The following is a 27281-nucleotide window of genomic DNA, read 5'->3' on the forward strand; positions in this document are numbered from 1 at the left end:
TCCACATAGTGGAGAACCTACAGGGAGGAATCTACAGCAGTGTTGGCCATTCTGCAAGCCAGTAGATTAGCTGAAAAGTTATAAAACATCCAACACAAATACAAAAAGTAAATAGCGAACCCTGAAACACCAGAATCTCATTAGACCTGGCCATGCCCATCTAGCATTAGGAGTAAGTCAGCACTAATCCAGCACAGCGGGGCTACTTATAAAGGAAGCTGCCACTTGTACGAAAAACTTGGAAAACCTCCCCACCCTAAAAGCAGACCTCTTTTTTTTTTTAAATGAGTAAAAAAGTAAAGACTTTGATGATAGATAGCTTCTATGGTGAAAGAGGAGACTAAAGACAGATTGTCTCCAGATGAAGCCCCAAAAGATAGTATAATCTGGTCCCCATCACACAAAGCTCTCCTAGAAGAAATTAAAAAGGATAATAAAAGACAGCTAGAAAAAAAATGGAAGAAGGAAATGAAAACCTTGCAAGAGGATTGGAAAAAGGCATATAACCTATTAAAAGACAGATTTGATAAAATGGAAAGAGAAAGCAACTATCAGAAAAACATAATTTGTGAAACAGAAAGAAAATAGCTTCTTTAAAAAAACAATTTATGAAACAGAAAAAGAAAATAACTACTTAAAAACAGAATTTGTGAAATGGAAAAAACAAAACAATTCATTTAAAAATTTGCACACTGACAAAACAGGAGTTTTAAAAAGTAAATGAAGAAAATAACTCACTAAAATTCAGAACTAAACAAATGGAAATGAATGACTCAATGAGACAACAAAAATCAGTCAAGTAAAACCTAAAAAATGAAAAAAAGAGGAAAAAAATGTAAAATATCTATTTGGGAAAACAACTGACCTAGAAAATAGATCTAGAAGAGACAATCTAAGGATTATTGGACTCCCTGAAATCCAAGATGAAAAAAAAAAAGCCTAGACACTATTTTTCAGGAAATCATCAAAGAGAACACTTTAATGTCATAGAATCAGAAGGTAAAATAAAACCCCAAGGAATTTCATGACTGTTTCAGAACTATTGGACTAACGAAAAATTATTACAAGCAGCCAGAAAGAAACAATTCAAATACAAAGGAGCCACAATAAGGATTACTAAGTATCAAGCAGCTTCCACTTTAAAAGATCAAAGGGCCTGGAATCTGATATTCTGAAAGGTGAAGGAACTTGGAATGCAGCCAAGAATAAATTACCCTGATAAACTAAGCATTTTCTTTCAGGGTAGAATATGGACATTCAATGAAACTGGTGAATTCCATTTATTTTTGATGAAAAGACCAAAGCTAAACAAAAATTTTGACCTCCAAATATAGAACTCAAAAGAAGTATAAAAAAGGTAAAAAGGAAAAAAAAAGTCTAGAGAACTATTTCTGTTATGGGTATACATAAAGAACACATGTATAATCTGGTTTTACTATTATAATATAAAAAAGAAAGTAGATGTGGAAAGGGGATTGTAATAGAAAAAAAAGGGGGGGAAAGTGGAGGTAAAATGAGGGAAATTACATATCAGGAAGAAGCAAAGAAAACCTATCATAACTGAGGGAAAGAAGGGAAGGTGATGAATATTGTGTGAATCTTACTTCCATCAAATTTGGCTCAAAAAAATAATATTAAATATATTTCGTTTCACCAAGAAACTTCTCTCACCTTATATAAAAGTGGAAGGGGAAAGGCAAAAAGGGAAGGGGTAGGCTAAATAGAAGGAAAAACAGAAAAAGTAGAGGAAAGTTATAAGAAAGGGGGAAGATCTCTAAAGGTGGAGGACAGCTTGAGGCAAGTAGTGCTCATAAGTAAAATACTAGGGAGGAGAAAAAGGGGGAAAGGAAAGAGAAAAGGATAATCAGGGATAATAAGATAGCAGGAAATACAGAATTAGTAGTTTTCACTGTAAATGTGAATGGGATGAACTCTCCCATAAAACATAAGCAGATAGCAGACTGGATTAAAAGCCAGAATCCTATAATATGTTGCTTACAAAAAACAGATTTAAAACAGAGCAATACATACAGAGTAAAGGTAAAAGACTGGAGCAGGTGAAGAAAAAAAAAAGCAGAGGTAGGCATCCTGATATGAGATCAAACAAAAGCAAAAATAGATCTAATTAAAAGTGACAAGGCAGGAAACTATATCTTGCTAAAGGGTACCACAGATAATGAAGAAATATCAATATTAAACATATATGCACCAAGTGGTATAGCATCTAAATTCATAGAGAAGTTAAGAGAGTTGCCAGAAGAAATAGATAGCAAAACTATAATAGTGGGAGATCTCAACTTCCTCTCTCAGAACTAGATAAATCAAATCACAAAATAAATAAGAAAGAAGTTAAAGAGATAAATAAAATACTAGAAAAGCTAGATATGATAGATCTTTAGAGAAAATTGAATGGAGGCAGAAAGGAGTTTATTTTCTTCTCAGCAGTTCATGGAACTTATTAAAGAAAATGACCATATATTAGGGCATAAAGACCTCAAAATCAAATGTAGAAAGGCAGAAATAGTAAATGCTTATTTTTCAGATCTCAAGGCAATAAAAATGACATTCAATAAAAAGCCAGGGGAAAATAGACAAAAAAGTAATTGGAAACTAAATAATCTCATCCTAAAGAATGAACGGGTGAAACACCAAATCATAAACACAAGAATTTCATCCAAGAGAATGACAATAATGAGACAACATACCAAAATTTGTGAGACACAGCCAAAGTGAAAATAAAAGGGAATTTTATATCTCTAGATGCTAGCTTGCATAAAATAGAGAAAGAGAAGATCAATGAATTAGGCTTGCAATTAATAAATCTAGAAAAAGACCAAATTGAAAACTACCAATCAAATTTCAAACTTGAAATTCTAAAAATAAAAGGAGAGATCAATAAAATTGAAACTAAAAAAACTATTGAATTAATAAATAAAACTAAGAGTTGGTTTTATGAAAAAGCAACAAAGTAGATAAACCTTTAACTAATTTGATTAGAAAAAGGAAAATCAAATTGTTAGTCTCAAAAATGAAAAGGGAGAACTGTCCACGAATGAAGAGGAAATTGGAGCAATAATAAGGAGTTACTTTGCCCAACTCTATGCCAATAAATTTGACAACCTAAGTAAAATAGAGAAATACCTACAAAAATATACGTTGCCCAGAATAACAGAAGAGGAAATAAATTACTGAAATAGTCCCACTTTAGAAAAAAGAAATAGAACAAGCTATTAATCAGCTCCCTAAAAAAAATCCCCAGGACCAGATGGATTTACATGTGAATTCTACCAAACATTTAAAGAACAATTAACTCCAATACTATATAAACTACTTGAAAAAATAGAGTTCCTTCCAAATTCCTTTTATGACACAGACACTGTACTGATACCTAAACCAGGCAGGACAAAAACAGAGAAAGGAAATTATAGACCAATCTCTCTAATGAATATTGATGCAAAAAACTTAAATAAAATATTAGCAAAAAGACTACAGAAAATCACCCCAAGGATAATACCACAATCAAGTAGGATTTATACTAAGAATGCAGGGGTTGGTTCAATATTAGAAAAACTATTAGCATAATTGACTATATCAATAACCAAATTAACAAAAACAAGCATCTCAATAGATGCAGAAAAAGCATTTGATAAAATCCAACAGCCATTCCTAATAAAAACACTAGAAAGTATAGCAATAAATGGACTTTTCTTTAAAAGTCGGTAGCATGTGTTTAAAACATCAGCAAGCATCATATGTAATGGAAATAAACTGGAACCATTCCCAATAAGATCAGGAGTGAAACAAGGTTGCCTACTATCACCATTATTATTCAACATTGCATTAGAAATGATAACTTTGACAATAAGAGTTGAGAAAGTGATTAAAGGGATTAAAGTAGGTAATGAGGAAACCAAATTATCACTCTTTGCAAATGATATGATGGTATACATAGAGAACCCTAGAGAATCAACTTAAAAACTGTTAATAATAATCAACAACTTTAGCAAAGTTGCAGGACACAAAATAAATCCACATAAATCATCAGCATTTTTATATGTCACTAACAAAATCCAACAGCAAAAGATACAAAAAAAATTCCATTTAAAATAATTGTCAATAGTATAAAATATTTGGGAATCCATCTGCCAAGGGAAAGTCAGGAATTATATGAGCAAAACTATAAAACACTTTCCACACAAATAAAGTCAGATCTAAGCAATTGGAAAAATATCAAGTGCTCTTGGATAGGTCAAGCAAATATAATAAAGATGACAATATTCCCTAAACTAATCTATTTATTTAATGCTATACTATACCAAACAAACTCTGAAGAAACCATTTTACTGGCTTAGAAAAAATAACAACAAATATATGAATGCTATGGAATACTATTGTTCTGAAGGGAATGACCAGCAGGATGATTTCAGAAAGGCGTGGAGAGGCCTACATGAACTGATACTAAGTGAAATGAACAGAACCAGGAGATCATTATACACAGCAACAATAACACAATAAACAATTAATTCTGATGGACATGGCTCTATACAACGATGAGAGGATTCAAACTTGTTCCACTTGTTCAGTGATGAAGAGAGCCATCTACACCCAGAGAGAGAGAACTATGGGAACAGAGTGTGGAATACCACATAGCATTCTCACTCTCTCTGTTGTTATTTGCTTGCATTTTGTTTTCTTTCTCTGGTTTTTTTTTTCCTTCCTTCTTAATCTGATTTTTCTTGTGCAGCAAAATACCTGTATAAATACGTAAATTATATTGGATTTAACATGTATTTCAACATACATAACACACATTGTACTATCTGCCAGCAAGGGGAGAGGATAGGAGGAAGGTTGGGAAAATTTGGAACAAAAGGTTTTACGAGGGTCAATGTTGGAAAAATTACCCATGCATATGCTTTGCAAATAAATTAATTAATCAATTATTAGATTAAAAAAAAAGAATTCACTGAACACTTCCTAAAAGAGACCCCAAAATTAAAACCCCAAGGAATATTGTGGCTAAATTTCAGAACTATATAGGACCAAAGAAAAAATATTACAAGCAGCCAGAAAGAAACAATTCAAATATAGAGGAGCCACAATAAGGATTACTCAGGACCTAGCAGCTTCCACTTTAAAGGATCAAAGAGTCTTGAAACTGATATTCTGAAAGACAATGGAACTTGGAATGCAACCAAGAATAAATTACCTTGCTAAACTGAGCATTTTCTTTCAGGGAAGAAGATGACATTCTATAAAACTGGTGAATTCCATTTATTTTTGATGAAAAGACCAGAGCTAAAGAAAAAGTTTGACCTCCAAATACAGAACTCAAAAGAAGCAAAAAGAAAAAAAAAAAAAGAAAGAAAAAGAAAATACTCTTGAGAACTGTATTTCTGTTATGGGTATACATAGAGAGTACATATATAATCTGATTATATATTATTATATATTACATATCACATATAATATATTATAATATATAATATAATCTGTTATGATATAAAAAGAAACTAGATGTGGAAAGGGCATTGTAACAAAAAAAAGGGGAAAAGTGGAGGTAAAATGAGGGGAACTACATCTCAAGAAGAGGCAAAGAATATCTATTATAATTGAGGGAATGAAAGGGGGTGATGAATAGTGTGTGGATCTTACTCTCATCAGATTTGGCTCAAAGAAAGAATATTAGGTTTATTTGATTTCACCAAGAAACTTCTCTCACCCTATAGAAAAGTGGGAGGGGAAAGGAGAAAAGGGAAGGGGTAGGCTAAATAGAAGGAAAAACAGAAATAGTAGGGGAAAGCTATAAGAAAAGGGGAGATGTAATGTTCTTGAATTGTGAGGGACCGGTCGTCTGCTCATTATAATCCTTCTCTGGGAGAAGATCTGTAAAATCTTTTCCTCTGTGTGCAGGTTTCTTGGGAGCTCTGAATCTCCTCCAACTCTTGTCCTTCCTCAAATCAGACTGGTCTCCTTTCAGCCTGCCTGGAGTCAAAACTCTATCCCAGAGTCGATTCTCTCAGGCCCAATGCTGCCCTTCTTTTATCCTCCCAGAGAATAGGCAGGTGAGAACTCAATAGGGTGTGAGGAAATACTTCCACCAAAGAACTTGCTCCTCTTAGAATTCCTAAGGTCTAAACTCCCTTTAAAGGCCCGAACCAAAGGTCTGAGCCAGAGAACTGTCAAGTCAACCTGAGTTCTCACCTTGTAATTGTCCAGACAACCTGAGTTCTCACCTTGTCACTGTCCAGACAATCTGAGTTCTCACCTTGTAATCCTAACATCTCCCCCTTTCTTTTGATTTAAAACATAGGGTAGTCATGACCTTGAAACATAAATCCATCATTATGGGAGGTATTACACATAATTACATAAATTACATAAACACATAGTAACATAGTAACATAATACATACTAGAAGTATGTAACAAATAACATGACCAAATAATCATAATAAACCCAGGAGACGTAAATATAATTACTGAAATTCCTAGTTTTTTACAGCCTATTCAGTAGGTGTAGTACAAAGAATTGCCACAGCCCAAATAAAATTTGTAGCCTCCAATATATATCAGCTCTTTAAAGAACTTCAAGAGCAAGTGAGAAAGCATCCAGGCAAGATTTATATCTTGCATGTCCACTCACATAGTGGACTTCCAGGTCCTATTTTTGATGGAAATCAAAGGCAGATAGCCTTCTAACCATGTTAGCCAGTACTCCTTTATTTCAGGAAGAACAAGAATCTCATTCTAAATATCATCAGGCTGCTCGAGCTTTACATTTACAATTTGGAATAACAAGAGAGGAAGCTAGGAGCATAGTAAAAAGCTGTATAGCTTGTCTTCCTTTCCACGCTCTTAGACTCCCTCCAGGGAAGAATCCTCGTGGTTTGAGACCCAATGAAATCTGGCAAATGGATGTGACCCATTATAAATCTTTTGGTCGTATGTCTTTCATCCACGTGGTAGTAGATATCTTTTCGGGATTAACTTTTGCAGTGCCAATAGCAAAAGAGACAGCCCAAGTGGTCACTATTCCTTATCTAAGCATTTGCAATTATGGGTGTGCCACAAGAAATAAAAACAGATAATGGACCTGCATATAGTTCTAATCATTTTGCACACTTCTGTGTGCAGTATAAGATTTTACACACTACTAGAATACCTTTTAATCCACAAGGTCAGGCAATAGTAGAGAGAAGAAACAGACATTAAGACACTCCTCCAAAAACAAAAGAAAGGGGGAGCCATGGGGAGCCCTAGAGAACTTCTAAATTTAGTTCTCTATACCATTAATTTTCTAATTTTTGACAAAGATGGACTGGCTCTGGCAGACAGGTTTTATAACCCACCAGAAGGGCAGTATCCAGTGCGAGCAGCTCCACTGTCCTTAGATAATCGCCAGGTGATGTGGAGAGACCCAGAAAGTGGTGAATGGAAGGGAACAGATAGGTTAACTGCCTGGGGGAGAGGGTTTGCTTGTATTTCTTCAGATGGAGAAGGAATCAGATGGGTGTCAACGAGTCGTATTTGCCTTGTCCATCGGAGAGAGACAGAAAAAGAGAAAGACCTCAAAACAAAGGAGAATATCTAAGAAACATCTGACACTGAAAGAGCATAGCTAATAAAAAGACTGTTAAAAAGCTTTAAAACCAGCAGGAATCATTGGATTTCCTAACACAAGATGAGACTAATGGACAATAGACTTATGGACATTTATAAATTCTCAATTTATGATTATTTGATCATGTTATTTGTTACATACTTCTAGTATGTATTATGTTACTATGTTACTATGTGTTTATGTAATTTATGTAATTATGTATAATACCTCCCATAGTGATGGTTTCAAGGTCATGACTACACTGTGTTCTAAATCAAAACAAAGGGGGAGATGTTAGGATTACAAGGTGAGAATTCAGGTTGTCTGGACAATTACAAAGTGAGAACTCAGGTTGACTTGACAGTTCTCTGGCTCAGACCTTTGGTTCGGGCCTTTAAAGGGAGTTTAGACCTTAGGAATTCTAAGAGGAGCAAGTTCTTTGGTGGAAGTATTTCCTCACGCCCCATTGAGTTCTCACCTGCCTATTCTCTGGGAGGATAAAAGAAGGGCAGCATTGGGCCTGAGAGAATTGACTCTAGGATAGAGTTTTGACGCCAGGCAGTCTGATTTGAGGAAGGACAAGAGTTGGAGGAGATTCAGAGTTCCCAAGAAACCTGCACACAGAGGAAAAGATTTTACAGATCTCCTCCCAGAGAAGGATTATAATTGTCCAGACAACCTGAATTCTCACCTTGTCACTGTCCAGACAACCTGAGTTCTCACCTTGTAATACTAACAGGGAGAGTCTCTAAATGGGGAGAATTGCTTGAGGCAAGTAGTGCTCATAAATAAAATACTTGGGAGGAGGGAAAGGGGAAAAGGATAGAGAAAAGTATAATTTGAGGTTAATAAGATGGCAGGAAATACAGAATTAGTAGTTTTAACTGTAAATGTGAATGGGGCAAACTCTCCCATAAAGCATAAGAAGAGAGCAAACTAGATTAAAAGCTAGAATTCTACAATTTACAAGTTTACAAGAAACACATTTAAAGCAGAGCGATACATACAGAGTAAAGGTAAAAGACTGGAGTAGAATCTATTATGCTTCAGATGAAGTAAAAAAAAAAAAAAGGAACTGAAGGGTAGAGGAAATGGATAGGAGGAAAGGCAAGGTTAGACATTATAAGATATAATAAATAGAATAATACAAGGTTATATTTAGCTTCAGCCATTAATTATGAGTTCATTATTGCACAAGAGAAAAATATCATATAAACATTCCTCCCTTTCAATGGATATAAGAATTATACTTATTAAATCAATAGATATATATTCTTTGGACAAATATTAAAGTAGAAATTCAGGATTTATATTATAAATAAATATATATATACATATATCATGTATATCATGTATATATTTGTGTGTATATGTGTATATATATATATATATATCTTGTAAAAATTCATGTCATCCATTTCAAAGTTAATTTAATTAACTGTAGGTTTCTTCTTCCACCTTAACCCTTGTTACAAACAAGTACACACAAAGTAGTTCAATTATATGAAGATTATCTCTTTTTAGCTTAAAAACTAGATGTTATAGTGATAATCTTCATACAATACACTCCTTTTTAATTTTTTAATTATACCTTTTTATTTACAAGATATATGCATGGGAAAGAGTGTTCCAAATCACTACTGATCAGAGAAATGCAAATTAAGACCACTCTGAGATACCACTACACACCTGTCAGATTGGCTAAGATGACAGGAACAAATAATGACAAATGTTGGAGGGGATGTGGGGAAATTGGGACACTAATACATTGCTGGTGGAGTTGTGAAAAAATCCAGCCATTCTGGAGAGCAATCTGGAATTATGCCCAAAAAGTTATCAAACTGTGCATACCCTTTGACCCAGCAGCGCTACTACTGGGATTATATCCCAAAGAAATACTAAAGAGCGGGAAAGAGACATATATGTGCCAAAATGTTTGTGGCAGCTCTTTTTGTTGTAGCTAGAAACTGGAAGATGAATGGATGTCCATCAGTTGGAGAATGGTTGGGTAAATTGTGGTATATGAAAGTTATGGAATATTATTGCTCAGTAAGAAATGACCAGCAGGAGGAATACAGAGAGGGTTGGAGAGACTTAAATCAACTGATGCTGAGTGAAATGAGCAGAACCAGAAGATCACTGTATACTTCAACAACGATACTGTATGAGGATGTATTCTGATGGAAGTGGAAATCTTCAACATAAAGAAGATCCAACTCACTTCCAGTTGATCAATGATGGACAGAGGTAGATACACCCAGAGAAGAAACACTGGGAGGGGAATGTAAATTGTTAGCACTAATATCTGTCTGCCCAGGTTGCATGTACCTTCGGATTCTAATGTTTATTGTGCAACAAGAAAATGATATTCACACACATGTATTGTACTTAGACTATATTGTAACACATGTAAAATGTATGGTATTGCCTGTCGTCGGGGGGAGGGAATAAGGGAGGGGGGGTAATTTGGAAAAATGAATACAAGGGATAATATTATAAAATATATATATATATATATAATAAAAAAAAATTTAAAAAAAATAAAAATAAAATAAAAAAAAAAAAAAAAAAAAGAGATATATGCATGGGTAGTTTCTCAGCACTGACAATTGCAAAACCTTTTGTTCCAACATTTCCCCTCCTTCACCCCCTACCCCAGATGGCAGGTTGACCAATACGTGTTAAATATGTTACAATATAAGTCAAATAAAATATATGTATACATGTCCATACAGTTATTTTGCTGTACAAAAAGAATCGGATTTGAAATAATGTAGAATTAGCCTATGAAGGAAATCAAAAATGCAGGTGGACAAAAATAGAGGGATTGGGAATTCTATGTAGTGGTTCATAGTCATCTCCAAGAATTCTTTTGCTGGGTGTAGTTGGTTCAATTCATTACTGCTCTATTGGAACTGATTTGGATAGTATTGTTGTTGAAATATATAATGATCTCCTGGTCCTGCTCATTTCACTCAGTTCATGTAAGTCTCTCCAGGCCTTTCTGAAATCGTCCTGCTGGTCATTTCTTATAAAACAATAATATTCCATAATATTAATATACCACAATTTATTCAGCCATTCTCCAACTGATGGACATCCACTTAGTTTCCAGTTTCTGGCCACTACAAAGAGGGCTGCCACAAACATTCTTGCACATGCAGGTCCCTTTCCCTTTTTTAAGATCTCTTTGGAATATATGCCCAGTAGTAACACTGCTGGATCAAAGGGATGTACAGTTTGGTAACTATTTGAGCATAGTTCCAAATTGCTCTTCAGAATGCTTGGATGCATTCACAATTCTACCAACAATTTATCAGTGTCCCAGTTTTCCCACATCCCTTCCAGCATTCTGCATTATCTTTCCATGTCATTCTAGCCAATCTGACAGTGTGTAGTGGTATCTCAGAGTTGTATTAATTTGTATTTCTCTGATTAATAATGACTTGGAGCATCTTTTCATATGGCTAGAAATAGTTTCAATTTCTTCATCTGAGAATTGTCTGTTCATATCCTCAGACCATTTATGGCTTGATTTCTTATAAATTAGAGTCAATTCTCTATATATTTTGGAAATGAAGCCTTTATCACAACCTTTGACTGTAAAAATGTTTTCCCAGTTTACTGCTTCCTTTATAATCTTGTCTGTTTTGTTTGTACAAAAACTTTTCAATTTGATATAATCAAAATTTTCTATTTTGTGATCAATAATGATCTCTAGTTATTCTTTGGTCATAAATTCCTTCCTCTTCCACAGGTCTGAGAGGTAAAATATCCTATGATCTTCTAATTTATTTATAATCTCATTCTTTATGCCTAGGTCTTGAACCCATTTTGACCTTATCTTAGTGTAGGTTGTTAAGTGTGGGTCAATGCCTAGTTTCTGCCATACTAATTTCCAATTTTCCCAGCAATTTTTTTCAAACAATGAGTTCTTATCCCAAAATCTGGGGTCTTTAAGGTTCATCAAACACTAGAATATTTTGTCCTTAGAACCTAACCTATTCCACTGATCAATTAGTCTATTTCTTAGCCAATACCAAATGGTTTTGGTAACTGCTGGTTTATAATATAATTTAAATCTGGTAGGCCACCTTCATTTGATTTTTTTTCATTAATTCCCTTGAAATTCTTGAACTTTTGTTTTTTCATATGAACTTTGTTGTTATTTTTTCTAGGTCACTAAAATAGTTTTTTGGGAGTCTGATTGGTATAGCACTAAATAAATAGATTAGTTTAGGTAGTATTGTCATCTTTATTATATTTGCTCACCCTACCCAAGAGCATTTAATATTTTTCCAATTGGTTAGATCTGACTTTATTTGTGTGGAAAGTGTTTTGTAGTTTTGCTCATATAGTTTCTGATTTTCCCTTGGCAGATAGATTCCTAAATATTTTATACTATTAGTAGTTACTTTAAATAGAATTTCTCTTTGTAATTCTAGCTGTTGGATTTTGTTAGTGATATATAAGAATGCTGATGACTTATGTGGGTTTATGTTGTATCCTGCAACTTTGCTAAAGGTGTGGATTATTTCTAATAGCTTTTTAGTACAATGTTTGGGGTTCTCTAAACATACCATTATATCATCAGCAAAGAGTGATAATTTGATTTCTTCATTACCTACTCTAATTTCTTTAATCACTTTCTCAACTCTTATTGCCAAAGCTAGCATTTCTAATACAATATTGATTAGTAATGGTGATAGTGGGCAACCTTGTTTCACTCCTGATCTTATTGGGAATGGTTCCAGTTTATCCCCATTACATATGATGCTTACTGATGGTTTTAAATAGATGCTACTGATTAATTTAAGGGAAAAAACATTTATTCCTATACTCTCAAGTGTTTTTAATAGGAATGGATGTTGGATTTTATCAAATGCTTTTTCTGCTTCTGTTGAGATGATCATATGGTTTTTTGTTAATTTGGTTATTTATATGGTTAATTATACTAATAGTTTTCCTAATATTGAACCAGCCCTGCATTCCTTGTATAAATCCTACTTGATCATGGTGTATTATCTTGGGGATGATTTTCTGTACTCTTTTTGCTAATATTTTAAGATTTTTGCATCAATATTTATTAGAGAGATTGGTCTATAATTTCCTTTCTCTGTTTTTGTCCTGCCTGGTTTAGGTATCACTATGATGTCTGTGTCATAAAAGGAATTTGGTAGGAGTCTTTCATTCTCTATTTTTTCAAATAGTTTATATAGTTTTGGAGTTAATTGTTCTTTAAATGTTTGGTAGAATTTACATGTAAATCCATCTGGTCCTGGGGATTATTTTTTAGAGAGTTGATTAATAGCTTATTCTGTTTCTTTTTCTAAAGTGGGAGTATTTCAGAAATTTATTTCCTCTTCTGTTATTCTGGGCAATGTATATCTTTGTAGGTATTTCTCTATTTCACTTAGGTTGTCAAATTTATTGGCATAGAGTTGGGCAAAGTAACTCCTTATTATTGCTCTAATTTTCTCTTCATTGGTGGAAAGTTCTCCCTTTTCATTTTTAAGACTAACAACTTGATTTTCCTCTTTCCTTTTTCTAATCCGATTTACCAAAAGTTTATCTATTTTATTGGTTTTTTCATAAAACCAATTCTTAGTTTTATTTATTAATTCAATAGGTTTTTTAAACTTTCAATATTATTACTTTCTCCTTTTAATTTTAGAATTTCAAGTTTAGTATTTGATTGGGGGGGTTAATTTTTTTTCTAGCTTTTTAAGATGCAAGCCCAATTCATTGATCTTCTCTTTCTCTATTTTATTCAAGTAAGCCTCTAAAAATATAAAATTTCCTCTTATTACCGCTTTGGCTGCATCCCACAAATTTTGGCATGATGTCTCATTGTTGTCATTATCTTGAGTGAAATTATGAATTATGTCTATAATTTGCTGTTTCATCCAATCATTCTTTAAGATGAGATTATTTAGTTTCCAATTACTTTTTGGCCTATTTACCCCTAACTTTTTGTTGAATATTGCATCGTGATCTGAAAAGAAAGCATTTACTATTTCTGCCTTCCTGCATTTAATTTTAAGGTCTTTATGTCCTAATTTTTGTTTAGGTTCCAAGAATTTTTCTAATATTCTATTTACCTCTTTAATTTTTTTCTTATTTGTTTTGTGGTTTGATTTATCTAATTCTGAGACTGCAAGGTTGAGCTCTCCCACTATTATAGTTTTGCTGTCTATTTCTTCTTGCAACTCTCTTAACTTCTCCTTTAGGAAGTTAGATGCTATACCACTTGGTACATATATGTTTAGTATTGATGTTGCTTCATTGTCTATGCTACCCTTTAGCAAGATATAGTTTTCTTCCTTATCTCTTTTAATTAGATCAATTTTTGCTATTGCTTGATCTGAGATAAGGATGGCTACCCCTGCTTTTTTTACTTCACCTGAAGCCTAATATATTCTGCTCCAGCCTTTTACCTTTACTCTGTATGTATCTCCCTGCTTTAAATGTGTTTCTTGTAAACAACATTTTGTAGGATTCTGACTTTTGATCCAGTTTGCTATCCACCTCCACTTTATAGGAGAGTTCATCCCATTCACATTTATGGTTAAAATTGCTAATTCTGTATTTCCTACCATCTTATTATCCCCAAATTATGCTTTCCTTTTTCTCATCCCCTGCCTTCCCCAGTTAAACTTATGGCCCCCACTTGCATCTCCCAGCTCTACCTCTTTAGGATCCCTCCTTCCTCCCTTTGAATCCCTTCCCCTTTCTTGTACCCTTCCCTTATTACTCTTTTCTTTTTCCCTTTTCCTCTCCTTTTTAATGAGGTGAGAGAAGTTTCTCTGTAAACCAAATATGTCAATTATTTTCTCTTTGAGCCAAATTTAATGAGAGTAAGATTCATACAATGTTCCTCCCCCTTTCTAAATTCCCTCAGATATGATAGGTTTCCTTTCCCTCTTTGTGGGATGTAGTTTCCCTCTTTTTATCTCCTCTTTTCCCTTTTTCTGAAACTATCTCCTTTCCATTTCTACTTCCCTTTCTTTTATGTTATATCAATAAAATCAAATTATATATGTGGTCTTTATGTATATCCACAACAGAAATACAGTTCTCAAGAGTTCCTTTTACCTTTTTCTGCTTTTCTTGACTCCTGTGGTTAGAGATAAAATTTTTTGTTTACATCTGGTTTTTTCCTTAGAAACAAATGGAATTCATTTGTTTCATTAAATGTCCATCTTCTTCCATGGAAAAAAAATGCTCAGCTTAGCTGGGTAGTTTATTCTTGGCTGCATTACAAGTTCTTTTGCCTTTTGGAATATCCGATTCCAGACCCTTCGATCCTTTAATGTAGAGGCAGCCAGATCTTGAGTGACCCTTATTGAATTTGTATTTGAATTTTTTTTTTCCTGGATGCTTGTAATATTTTTTTCTTTAGTCTGATAGTTCTGAAATTTGGCCACAATATTCCTTGAAGTTTTTATTTTAGGGTTTTTTTCAGAAGGTGTTAGATGTATTCTTTCAACGCCTATTTTACCTTCTGATTCTATTACATCTGGGCAGCTCTCGTTGATGATTTCTTGTAAAATAGTATCTAGGCTCTTTTTTTCATCATAATTTTTGAGAAGTCCAATAATCCTCAGATTATCTCTCCTAGATCTATTTTCTAGGTCTGTTGTTTTTCCAAGTAGATATTTAACCTTTTTTTTCTAATTTTTCATTTTTTTGGTTTTGCTTGACTGATTCTTGATGTCTTAATGAATCATTCATTTCTATTTGTTCAGTTCTGATTTTTAATGAGTTATTTTCTTCATTAGCTTTTTTTACTTCTTTTTGTATATGTCCAATTGAGTTTTTAAATGAGTTGTTTTGCTCTATGGAATTTTTTTCCATTTCACTAATTTTTTTTTAGTGAGTTATTTTCTTTTTCCAATTCACAAATCCTACTTTCTTGGGAGTTCTTTACCTTTTCTAATTCACAAATTCTGTTTCCTTGCACTTCCTGGGAATTTTTTTACCTTTTCCAATTCACATTTCAGGAAGTTGTTACTCTCTTGCATAGCTTCTCTTTCCTTTCCCCATTTTTCTTTTAGCTCTCTTTTAAGATTTTAATAGTCTCTTCTAGGAAAGACTTTTATGTTGGGGCCAACAATTGTCTGGAGACTGTCTGCTATTAGTCTCCTTGGCATTGAAAACCTGCTCTCTTTCTCTATAGAAGCTATGGGTCGTCCTTTTGATTTTCTTATTCATTTTTTTTAAAGCCTGTAGGGTCTGCCTTCAGGACCAGTAGGTTACCAGCTTCCTCAGCAGAACAGGGATAGGTGTATGGATGGTAGCTGTTCTGCCAATGGGCTGCAAAGAGCTGTGAGGTATGGGAGCGCTCTGGGGAAAAGTTCCCCACAGGAAGTGACTAGGACTAGGTTGAGTTGTGGAAGTGCCTTGCAAAAAAAAACCCTGCTGTGCAGATTAGTGACTGCCCTGGGACTAGAGGCTAAGCAGTGAAAATGTCACTACCCCAAGCCAAAGCCCACTGTGGGGCTGTGGGTATTAGCAGTTGCCCAGTGAATAGTCCTACAAGGTACCAGAAGTGGCTCTGCCCAGGGAAGTACAGTCACACTGTGGAAGTTCTATTGCCCCAGGCCGAACCCCCCATGATGCAGATTAGAGGCTGCCCCAGGCTACACCCCCTTGCCATACAGATTTGTGACTGCCCCTGCCTGTGCTGCAGAATGTGGCTACACAGCTATACTGTGATCTGTGCTGAGTCACTTCTGGTTTTGGCTGGTTATAGCCAGATCTTATTAGGTTCTGGCGTTTTTAAAGTATCCTCTAACCTTTGGCTTTAATTTCTCTGCTGGTCTACTACTTTGTAATCAAGGCAGAGCAGTCAGACTATGGCAGAGTCATCTCTATAACTTTTCTAGCCACAGAGGCTACCCTGCCCCTGGTCCACTCAGGATGCTAGTTTCTTTCTCCTATCTCCCACTTGCATTGATCTGTTCTGGCCCCTCAGGACAAACATGTTCTGGCAATCTTCCAGATTATAATTGGCTGGTAAGTTGCTGTACTTCTAATCTTCGTGAATTTTACCAGTCAAGTGCTATTTTTGAGGGTGAATTTAATAATTGGTTGTGACGGTATGAGAGGAGTTTAGAAAGTCATGTATGCCTTCTCCACCATCTTGGCTCTGCCTTACAATACACTTCTTAATAAATACATTTTTTAAATGATAGTACATTGGATGGCTAACATCTTAATTGAATGTTATGATTTTTTTTTAAATGGAGGAAATTCAGGTTATGTTGCTAGACAGCAGGAAAGGAGCTAGTAGGTGGCTCCTTAAAAAAATAGACAATGAAGAGTGGAAGAGCAAATTTATTAGGAAGGAATATAATTTTTGCCTTGCTATAGTGAAGATCAATTTGAAATAGATAACATTTATAATGAATCCAGTGAATTTCCCTTCCTAAATTTTTTAAACATGCACTGATTAAAAACTGATATTATCACTAATTTTCTTCGCTAAATTGAGTTACTTTGGGTGCATTTGTTTGTAATAAGGATTAATATATGGCAGTTTGGTACCTAAGGCAGAATGGTATAGGAGACAGAATACTTAGTTTGGAATTAGGAAGTTTTGAATTCAAATGTTATCTCTGAAACTTATTTGATACAGAAACATGAATAAGCCATTTGCTGTCTCAATTTTCTTTTCTGTGAAATAGAGAAATTAATAATTATATTACTTATCAAACAGAATTGTTGTGAAGCTAAAAAGAAGAAATGTATGTACTTTAGAAACCTTAAAGTATTTATAGAAATGTCAACTTTAAAAAAATTTATCAAACCAAAAAACTTATTGCAGTGTGAAAAAGAATTGATGAAATACTTTCTCTAAAATAAGAAATCCATGCATTCATTCTCTTTTTTTATCATACATTGTCATGTTTTTCTCACTACATTTCATATTAATATAGTTAGAAAAAGCTAATCATTGAAATATTTCTTTGAAGTTAAAATCAGAATTAACATGTAGCTTGTTATCATTTTTAAAGTAACAAAATGTAACAATTCCCTCTCTCTACCAGATAAATCTAAGCAAAGTAAATTCGCATTTTTAAACCTTTTCCAAACTTTTGATTTGGATAAAAAGATAAAGATTAAATGTTTCAAGGCAATTGTGATTCAGTTACTTAGTCATGACCATGTCTGTTCTTGACCCTACAGGCTAAAGCACATTAGGCTTATTTTCTACTACCTCTTAAAGTCTATCCATTGTTCATTGTTTCATGATACTTTATATCCAGTTATCATCTGCTGTCACACACACCCCCCCCTTTTCCTTTTGCTTTCAGTTTTTCCCAACATCATAGTCTTTTCCAGTGAATCCTATCTTCTCATTATGTGGCCAAACTTCAACTTCTATTGACCTTCCATTGAATTGACTGAATTAACCATTGGCTGATTAACCTTCTTGCTGTCCAAGGGACTCTCAAAAGTCTTTTGCAGCACAATTCAAAAGCATTAATTCTGTGACATTCAGTTTTCCTTATAGTTCAGTTCTTACAACCTACATCACTACTGGAAAAATGATAATTTTGATTATGGTTTGTTGGCAAGGTTCTTTTTAGTATGGTGTCCAGATTTGCCATAACTTTCCTTCCAATAAGCAAGTTTTAAATTTTTGCTTGTAGTCATTATCTGCAATGATCTTTGAGCCCAAGAATATAAAATCTTATACTGTTTCCATTTCTTCTCCCTCTATTTCATAGGAAGTTTTGAGACCAGTAATTAGAGTCTTGGTTTTTTTTTTGTTTTGATGTTAAACCTCAAGCCAGCTTTTACTGTCTTCTTTCACCATCATCTTAATTCCTCTTCACCATCAGAATGGTATCATCTGCATAGCTTAGAGTGATGATATTTCTCCTGGCAATCTTAATTCTTACTTTTGTTTCATCCAGCCTGGCATTTTGCCTGATGTACTCTGCATATAAGTCAAGTAAATAAGATGACAATATGCAGCCCTATTGAACTCCTTTTTGAATTGTAAACTAATCATTTATTCCATATTCAGTTCTATTACTTTTTTACCTATGTACAGATTTCTTAGGAGACAAATATGGTGCTTTGATATTTCTATCTCTTTGAGAACTTGCCACATTTTGTCATGATTTACATAAAGTCTTAGTGTAATAAATTAAGCAGAAGTAAATTTTTATTTCTGGAATTCCCTTGATTTCTCTATAATCCAATGAATGTTGGCAATTTGGGCTCTTGTTCCTTTGCTCATTTGAAAACAAGTTTGCTCTTTTGAGTAATTCTGAAGTCACAAATTGTTGAAGCCTCACTTAAGAACCTTAAGAAGCAGAACTGTAAGCATGACCTTGCTGACATGTGATCAATGCAATTATTTGGAAATTTGAACTTTACTTGACATTATCCTTTAGAATTGGGACCTAAACTAATCTTCTTCATACAGTGGCCACTTCTGTGTTTTCTAAATTTGCTAGCATATTGAGTGCAGTACTTTAGGAGACATCTCCCTAAGCTTTGACTTTATTCTCCATCAATAATCACACCACTGTTATTATCATTAGTGATGTTAAAATTTTTCTTGTATAGACATCCAATATATTGAGATTTAATCTTTCCATCTCCTATTTGATATCTACTTTATCTTAGATAAGATTTTATATTCCAGGTTCATAGGCAAATATCTTTTCAGCAATATCAGACTTTTCTTTGATCATCACATACATTTGAAACTTCTTTCTTTCTGTTTTGTCCCAGCTACTTCATAAGTACTGGAGTGATTTGTAATTGTATTTCATTCCTTCCCAGTGAAAAAGATGACATCTTCCAATGTCATTATTTTCATCATTTTAGTATTTGCTAGGGAATTTTCTTAGCAAAGTTATTGGAATTGTTTGCCATTTCCTTCTCCCAGTAGATAAGAATTCTGCATTATAACCTATCTTGGGTAATCCTGAATAGCATAGCTCAGAGTTTCACTGAGCTACACAAGCCCTTCTATTTTGACAGCACAGTAAGTACTATTTTGAAATATTGCCAGAGTATGAGTATTTCTGGGTTCTAAGGAAATTAAGCATTATAATGTAGTTGATGGAAACCAACACAATACTGTGTGATTTCATTAAGGATAAAAACATAAATTTTGTGACTTTAAGAAATTAATTTCTAACATCAATCTCACCTGTTTTAGAATCTTTCCAATCATCAGAAAGAATAGTTTTGGTCTGAATAGAATATTTAGATATTGGACTATGATTATCTGAGCCACGGCTCCATGTGAGTGCAACAGAAGTATCTCTAATGTCTTCTATTCTCACACCCCCTGGTGGACCTGGTGGGCCTGAAAAGAAAATCAGTTAAGAAATCAGTTAGAAACACATACGTGTATTCCCACATACAAACTAACTAGAAAAAAAATAAATTACTAGTTGATAGCCAGCAAATTAGTTTAACTACATTTGTTTGTGGTTATGTATGACCTAGAATTTAACAGGATCTTGACATATGTGTCAGAGAAACTTTGAGAAAAAATGATAAGACTGGATAATATTCCATTCAGTGAAACACTTTTCATAATCAAACAATAAACAGTGCCTTTTTGTAAAAAAGAAAAAAAATTGTTCTTTTATATATAATAATGTTCTTTTAAAGACTATAATTTCATTAATAAAGAAAATTCTAAAGTGAGGTAATTCCATCTACCAATATAGGTTGGCAACTTTTATTCAACTTGGCATCTTAAAAGAGTTGCCCAGATTATTGAAAGGTGAAGCCACTTGCTCAGAGTCACACAGCTTTTCAGCTCTCTACTATGACATGTCTCTCAGGCTACAATAAACACTGCAGTATTTTAATATGGAATATTCTTTTCATCAATAAGTCAATAAGTATTTATTACTATGTGCAAAATATTGTACTGAATACTGGAGGACATAAGTACAAAAATGAAGCTGTCTTTGTCCTCAAGGAACTTACATTCTATTAAGGGAAACTATATGTTTAGATAGAATAATGGACAGATTCAGAAAGATGTGAGTCTAAATCTGTCATCAGATACTTCTCAGCTATATGATGCAGGGTATGGCTAACTGCCTCAATTTCCCCATTTGTAAAATGAGGACAATACCATATCTTTCAGGGTGGTTATGAAGATAAAATAAGTTAAAAAAAAAAAAAAAAGCTGAGCAGTATAAATTGGTAATACTGAAAAGAGATCTTGATAGTGCATTGATCTGGATTAGACAATAGGCGAAATTACCAATTCTTTTAGTTACTATTACTTTCTTGAATACACAGTGCTGAAATGCAAACTGGATGGAATTATGACTATTTTTTCTCACATTGAATGCATATAATTTGAATTACTGTTGTCTTATGCCTAGAAATCCTGATGTATAGAGAGAATTAAGTAGAAGAGTTACCTCATCAGCTTGATAAGCTTGGCTGAAAAACATTTCTTTATGGATGATGTCCTGAAAGGACTAATAACATCTGATAAGTATCAATGACTACTTACCACAACTGACTTCAACATTAACTGCTTAATTTTGAGAAACTACTTCGAAGTTTTTTGAAGATTGATTTGATTGTTTATAGGAGTCACCCTTTTTGTGATCTTTAAAAGGGAGCCTGGTTTCTGGTTTTATTCTCTTCGGACTTTCTTCTGGAAAGATCCTGACAGTTAAGAAAAAGCCATCTCTAGTTGGAGCCATTAATAACTTTGAAAACGATGTGTCCTAGTGTCTTATAACTCAACTTTGCTTCTATTGGTAATGGCAGACTGCCTAAGAGATGCTTCCTAACTCTATTTTTCCAATTACATCATTTCAGTTGGATTATCTCAGGTAATAATTCTAACCTATAGGATCAAAATCCACTCAAAGTAAGTTACAGGAGCTGTTGAGATCAAAAGACTCATTTAAAATATTAATTAGTGTGGCAGCTAGGTGGTGCAGTGGATAGAGCACAGCCCTGAAGTCAGGAGGACCTGAGTTCAAATCTGACCTCAGACACTTAACACTTCCTAGCTGTGTGACCCTGGGCAAGTCATTACCTCAGCAAAAATAAATAACATAAAATATTAATTAGTGTCACAAGACTAATTCCACAATTCCACTCAAGTGTTTCAGATGAACAACTCTGAAAGTTTGGCCCCAACGTGTCAATTTTTCTTTACTTTATTGACCTTATCTGCTCTCCCAAATTATCTTTTTATTGGTAAATCCAGTAACCTTTTTTTTTTTTATTATTTGTTAAGTTTATAGTACATTCATTTTATTTAGTGTAATAACAAATTAGATCTTTCCAGTTTCTTTTGTATTCATTGATTTTATTAAATAAAATTCTATTAAATAAAAAATTAAATAAACATTTTGATATCGATATATGGGAGAGAGAAAATAAAGACAGTTATCTTGAGATGTATCACATTTGAGGAAACATCTTAATTTCTATAATTGTAAAAAATATAAACAAATATGATAGATAACACACTAAACAATTATTTTTCCTAATGCTTTAAATGTATTGCTATAATTCTCCTTTTACCTTATAAATAAGAAAAAACAAGTCTCTATGTTGTGATTTGCTAAATGTAATTTTAAAAACTGTTTTCTTTAGTGGTCTTTGACTTGATTAAACTATACTTTAAGCAAAGAAATAAACAGAAACTAATGTCCTCTATGCAGAAGGAGATTAACTAAATATTTTTTATCAACCCTCTGTTAGAAGAGAGGCAAAATCAGTTATTTGCTTTGCCAAAGAACATATTCTTAATTTTCATCTTTGTGAACCTTTCAGCAGCATTTGGCACAATTAAGTGGATCCACAGATTTAAGTACATTTTTTTCCTTTCCAAGATTTTCCTGGTATTGTTATGGTTTTCTTCCTACTTATCTTGGATTTCTTTATAAGATCCTCATCCAGGTCTTGCCTAGTATATAATAAGAACTTACTAATGCTTATCTAACCTAATTTGCCTTCTGTATTTGAATGTACCTTAGTAATTAGTTGGAGACATTTCTTTTTCTTTAAATTCTCTCTTGAGATGATGATCTCATCAACTTCTGTATGCAGATGACACAATCTAAATATCTGCTGCTATCTTCAGTTGGTTATCTCATTAGACGCTCAAACTCAACTCATCTTTTCTCTGTCTAATGCCAGTTCTTTTCCAATTTCCTTGAGGGTATCATTATTCTAGTCAACTAGGTTTACAATCTTGGTACTATAATTAGTTTCATTTTCATTCACTTCATATGTGCCTTGTGTCAGTAATTAAGTCAGTGAATTCTTCCTTTTCTTATCTTTCCCATATATTTCCCTTCTTAATTCATACCACAATTATCGTAAAGCAGGCTTTCCTCACTTCCCATTTAGAATATTGATCTCCCTGGGTTCAACTTCTCTCCTTTCCAATTTTTCTGTTTTAAGCTGTTCAAACTGGTATTTCTAAAAGTAAGAATTGACCATGTCACTTCCTCTCCTCTTCAAAAAGCTTCATTGGCTTTTCCTTGGTTATATATGACAAAAACTCCCTTATTTGCCATTTTAAAAACCCTGTGCCAATATTGTTCCAGTCTCTCCTCCTTCCAGACTATAATGTAACAATGATATCCCAAAAAAAGGCATGGGCTCCTGTGGGGTCCATATTCTAATCTCAACAGATATGTGATCAACTGATTGGAGAATGGGTTTCATCTCAACTTCTTCCTATGATAGCAAATGTGAGGCTAATCTGCAATTCAACCATGCTTTTTTACTTTTTAACATTTTTCTACTTTGCTTCCTATGTCAGCTATGTAAATTCCCAAACTCCTCCTTTTTGAACTAAGAGTGAACCCCTGAGGACATTAATATTCAGACACTGACAGCCAAAATCTTTCTCCCCCCTCTACCACCTCCCAATTACTTCTTTGCTATGGCAGGCATAGTAAGGTCTGCACTAAAGAGTGCATTTTTTTCCTCTATAAGAATAAAAGTATGGGGTGAGACAGTGAATATTATCAGATAAGCAGGAATGGATGATGGGATATCTATCTATTTGTCATTTTATATTTATTATCTTTTTTTTTTCCTACCTATAAACCTAGAGAACAAAGTTCAACTGGAAGAATTAGAAAACATTATTCTAGAAAAGAAAAGACTTACAGGACATTTATTTTCCAATGTTTAAAGGGATGTGGTGTATATAAGAGGGATTTGATCTGTTAATAATTGTTCACAATTATGTACATTTTACCAATGAATTCTTTGTTTTTTTTAATTTGCATAGATTTCTGTATGTTTTGTATTTGTGACTTTTTTTCATACACTAGAATTATTCATTCAAAAACTTGAATTTTTATAATCAAAATTGTTCATTTTATTTTTTATGATCCTTCTTCTCTCAATCATGAACTCTTCTCCTAGTCTTAGATCTGAAAGATTTCTTCTTTTTTTATGAAATCATCTTTTATATCTAAGTCATACATTTACTCCATATTTATCTTTATATATGTTATGAGGTAGCAGTTTATGCTTAGTTTTTAGATCTAGCTTACTAGTTTCCCCAGCAGTTTTTACAAAGTAAAATTTTTAAAAATCATTTATACCTTAATATGCTATTTATAAAGACATATTAAGGTATAAATGATTTTTATTTAAGTTACTGATAAGAAAATGGAATTAAGAAAATTTGGAGACTATTGCTCTCTCCAAATCAGCCTTTTTCCTGTTTCTGATACTTGATGTTCAATCTTCCCTCTTTTGTGTCTTTACATAGGCAATCTTCCTTGCTTAAAATGTTTCCCCTCTTCACTCTCTTCAGTGCTCTGCTCAAGTGCCATTTCTTTTAAGAAACTATTTGTGATTTCCCTATAATTACAGTTTTAGAACAGAAAAACAGCTCAGAGACTATCTAGTACAATCCTTTCATTTTGTAGATAAGAAAACTGAGGCCACAAATGTTAACTGAGGCAGAACTGGACCCAGGTTTTCTTCTTCCAGAGTCATTATTCTTTCCCCTTCATGCTGTTTCCTGTGTTGTTTGCCTCTCCACAAAACTCGGCATTTATTTTACACATATAATTATTTACTTATATACTATATTTACTTTTCTGTGAATATATTGCATCCTCTGAAAAGAATAAAAGACCTTTGAGGGCAAAAGCTGACTCACTTGTAATCTCAATGTTTATCACTGTGAAGTACATAGTAGGTGCTTATTGACTGATGGAAGGTGGGAAATTTAGAATTCCCCAATAGGACCATTTTGTAATATTCACCCAAATCTTGACAATCACCAATTAACAGCATAGCTACTCCACTGTGTAATTTAACACAAATTGGCTTATGTAGTACATCTTTATTCTTTTCTATTGTTGTGCCACAGTTTCCCGAAATTGTCTTGCCTCAGTTTCCCTAATTGTTCTGCCTCAGTTTCCCTAAATTGTTCTGCCTCAGTTCCTTGAATTGTTCTGCCTCAATCCCCCTGGTTGCAACCCCTCCTCTCCTGATCATTAAGACTAATATAACTTAGGGCTGGCTACTCTAAGGTTATAAATTGTAAATGTGTAAACACAAGATAAGGGGGTGTTCAGACTTTCTGGCTCCTAAATCCTCCTAGTTTATCTGAATTTGTGGTCCTCATCCCCCACCCTGCCAGAACCAGATTGATGGTCCATTCCTGTTCTCAGTGCTCTGACTCTGCCCATCCCTCTGTCTACCCTGGTAGTTTAGACCATGTGTATATATATTTCATGGGAACTTACATTGGCTGCTGGATTCTTTTGAGAAGAAAGTCTGATTTAGCCACGAGACCAAAAAATGGATCCCTTTTCCCAGAAAATCTCTCCCTCTCAGAAATCCAAATAAAATACTAAAACTCTCTAATCTCTACCTTGCCTCAGTTTCTCCAGCATTATATTTGGAGGCCCCCACTGAGATATCAGAAATGAGAGCAAGATTAGAGATTAGAGACCTGCAGGTCTCTGCCTTAGGCCTCGGGGCAGCTGAGATCTGGGCTCTTTGTTAGGAAAAGGCTAGCTCTTGGGTTTACTCCAAAGTTTCCAGGAAGAGAGCAGTTTGTTAGCCATAGCAAAGCCCGACAGTGGACACCTTCATTTCAGCCATAGGAGAGTAAGTCTGAGTGTCTTACAATTTTATCTGTCTGTCTGTTTGCTAGCAATTGGGCCCCAGAAAGAGTAAAACGCCAATGGGCCTTAATTTCTGGGAAACAGCAGAACACTGTATGATGTTATCTGTTTTGGGTGCCAAACTAGAGCTTGGAAGCCTTTTTTTAAAGGCTCCATTTATATATGGGAGGCCCTTAGTGGCTATTCCTGAGGTTTCTGGAAAGCCTATATGTGTTAAATGTTTTGTTGAATGTTGTGATTGTGCAGTCTATGTTTTTGTGATAAATGTTCTGTGTGACTTGTTTGTTTCGTTTGTTAAAGAGCTCTGTTAAAGTTTTAAGAACAATGATTAAAAATTGTTTATTTCAATATTGCAGCTGCACTTAGTATAAAAGAAAATTGCTTGTGGTTTCTTACTTCTTAACCTGTTATACTAATTTGTAAGTAAAAGGAACAGGATTTTTAAAACTCTGGCAGAAAAGTTTTCCCCTGAAAAGTCTGCTAGAGCAGAGTAAAGGGCAATAAAAAAATCTTATCTGACTGAAGTTCTGCCTGGAGAGATAAGAGAGATGCTAATTGCTGTGAGAAAAAAAACTCAGGCAGAAAAAAAGAAAAAGAAAAAAACTTGAAAATTATATTCACTTTGGTTCAGTTTATGTTACCTTCTGAAACAAATTGGGTAATTTGTTAACATTATAAGTTATGCTTTAAAATTTTGTCAGCTCTTTTGAACATGTGTATGAGCTTTATGGAGTTATTTAACTATTCACTGTATTGTGAATCTTAAAAGTTTTGAAGGGAAAAGAAAGGAGAATGAAGGTAATTTAAGAAGGAACAATTAAAAGTTTGAATGATTTCAGGAAAGAAAAGTTAGGTGGGGGAGGGAGAAACTGGAGAGGATCTTTTGTCTTTAAGATAAAGATTCAACTCATCTTCCCTCCCCCCACTGCTTTCTGCTACTTTAGCAATGGAGCACCTAATTAGAAAGGTTGTTGTTTTGGGAATTTGTTTAAAGTATGTAGCTAATGTTATTGGGATTATATCCCAAAGAAATACTAAAGAGTGGAAAGGGACCAGTATGTGCCAAAATGTTTGTGGCAGCTCTTTTTGTTGTAGCTAGAAACTGGAAGTTGAATGGATGTCCATCAACTGGAGAATGGTTGGGTAAATTGTGGTATATGAAGGTTATGGAATATTATTGCTCTGTAAGAAATGACCAGCAGGAGGAATACAGAGAGGCTTGGAGAGACTTAAATCAACTGTTGCTGAGTGAAATGAGCAGAACCAGAGGATCACTATACACTTCAACAACAATACTGTATGAGGATGTATTCTGATGGAAGTGGAAATCTTCAACATAAAGAAGATCCAACTCACTTCCAGTTGATCAATGATGGACAGAAATAACTATACCCAGAGAAGGAACACTGGGAAGCGAATGTAAATTGTTAGCACTACTGTCTATCTACCCAGGTTACTTATACCTTCGGAAGCTAATAATTAATGTGCAACAAGAAAATGGTATTTACACACATATATTGTATCTAGGTTATATTGTAACACATGTGA

At 33.9% G+C, this 27281-nt stretch overlaps 1 protein-coding gene across 1 annotated transcript in view; it reads right to left on the minus strand.

The window, feature by feature from the left end:
• Positions 1–27281, minus strand: part of CNTN1 (contactin 1) — a 207580-nt gene that overhangs the window by 36402 nt on the left and 143897 nt on the right. The window contains exon 15 of the mRNA XM_074270571.1: positions 19781–19939. Within this exon, the coding sequence (XP_074126672.1) occupies positions 19781–19939 (159 nt within the window). The remainder of the gene's footprint in view (positions 1–19780; positions 19940–27281) is intronic.

The sequence above is a fragment of the Sminthopsis crassicaudata genome, chromosome 5 (genome assembly GCF_048593235.1).
Source record: "Sminthopsis crassicaudata isolate SCR6 chromosome 5, ASM4859323v1, whole genome shotgun sequence".
NCBI classification, from domain to species: Eukaryota; Metazoa; Chordata; class Mammalia; order Dasyuromorphia; family Dasyuridae; genus Sminthopsis; species Sminthopsis crassicaudata.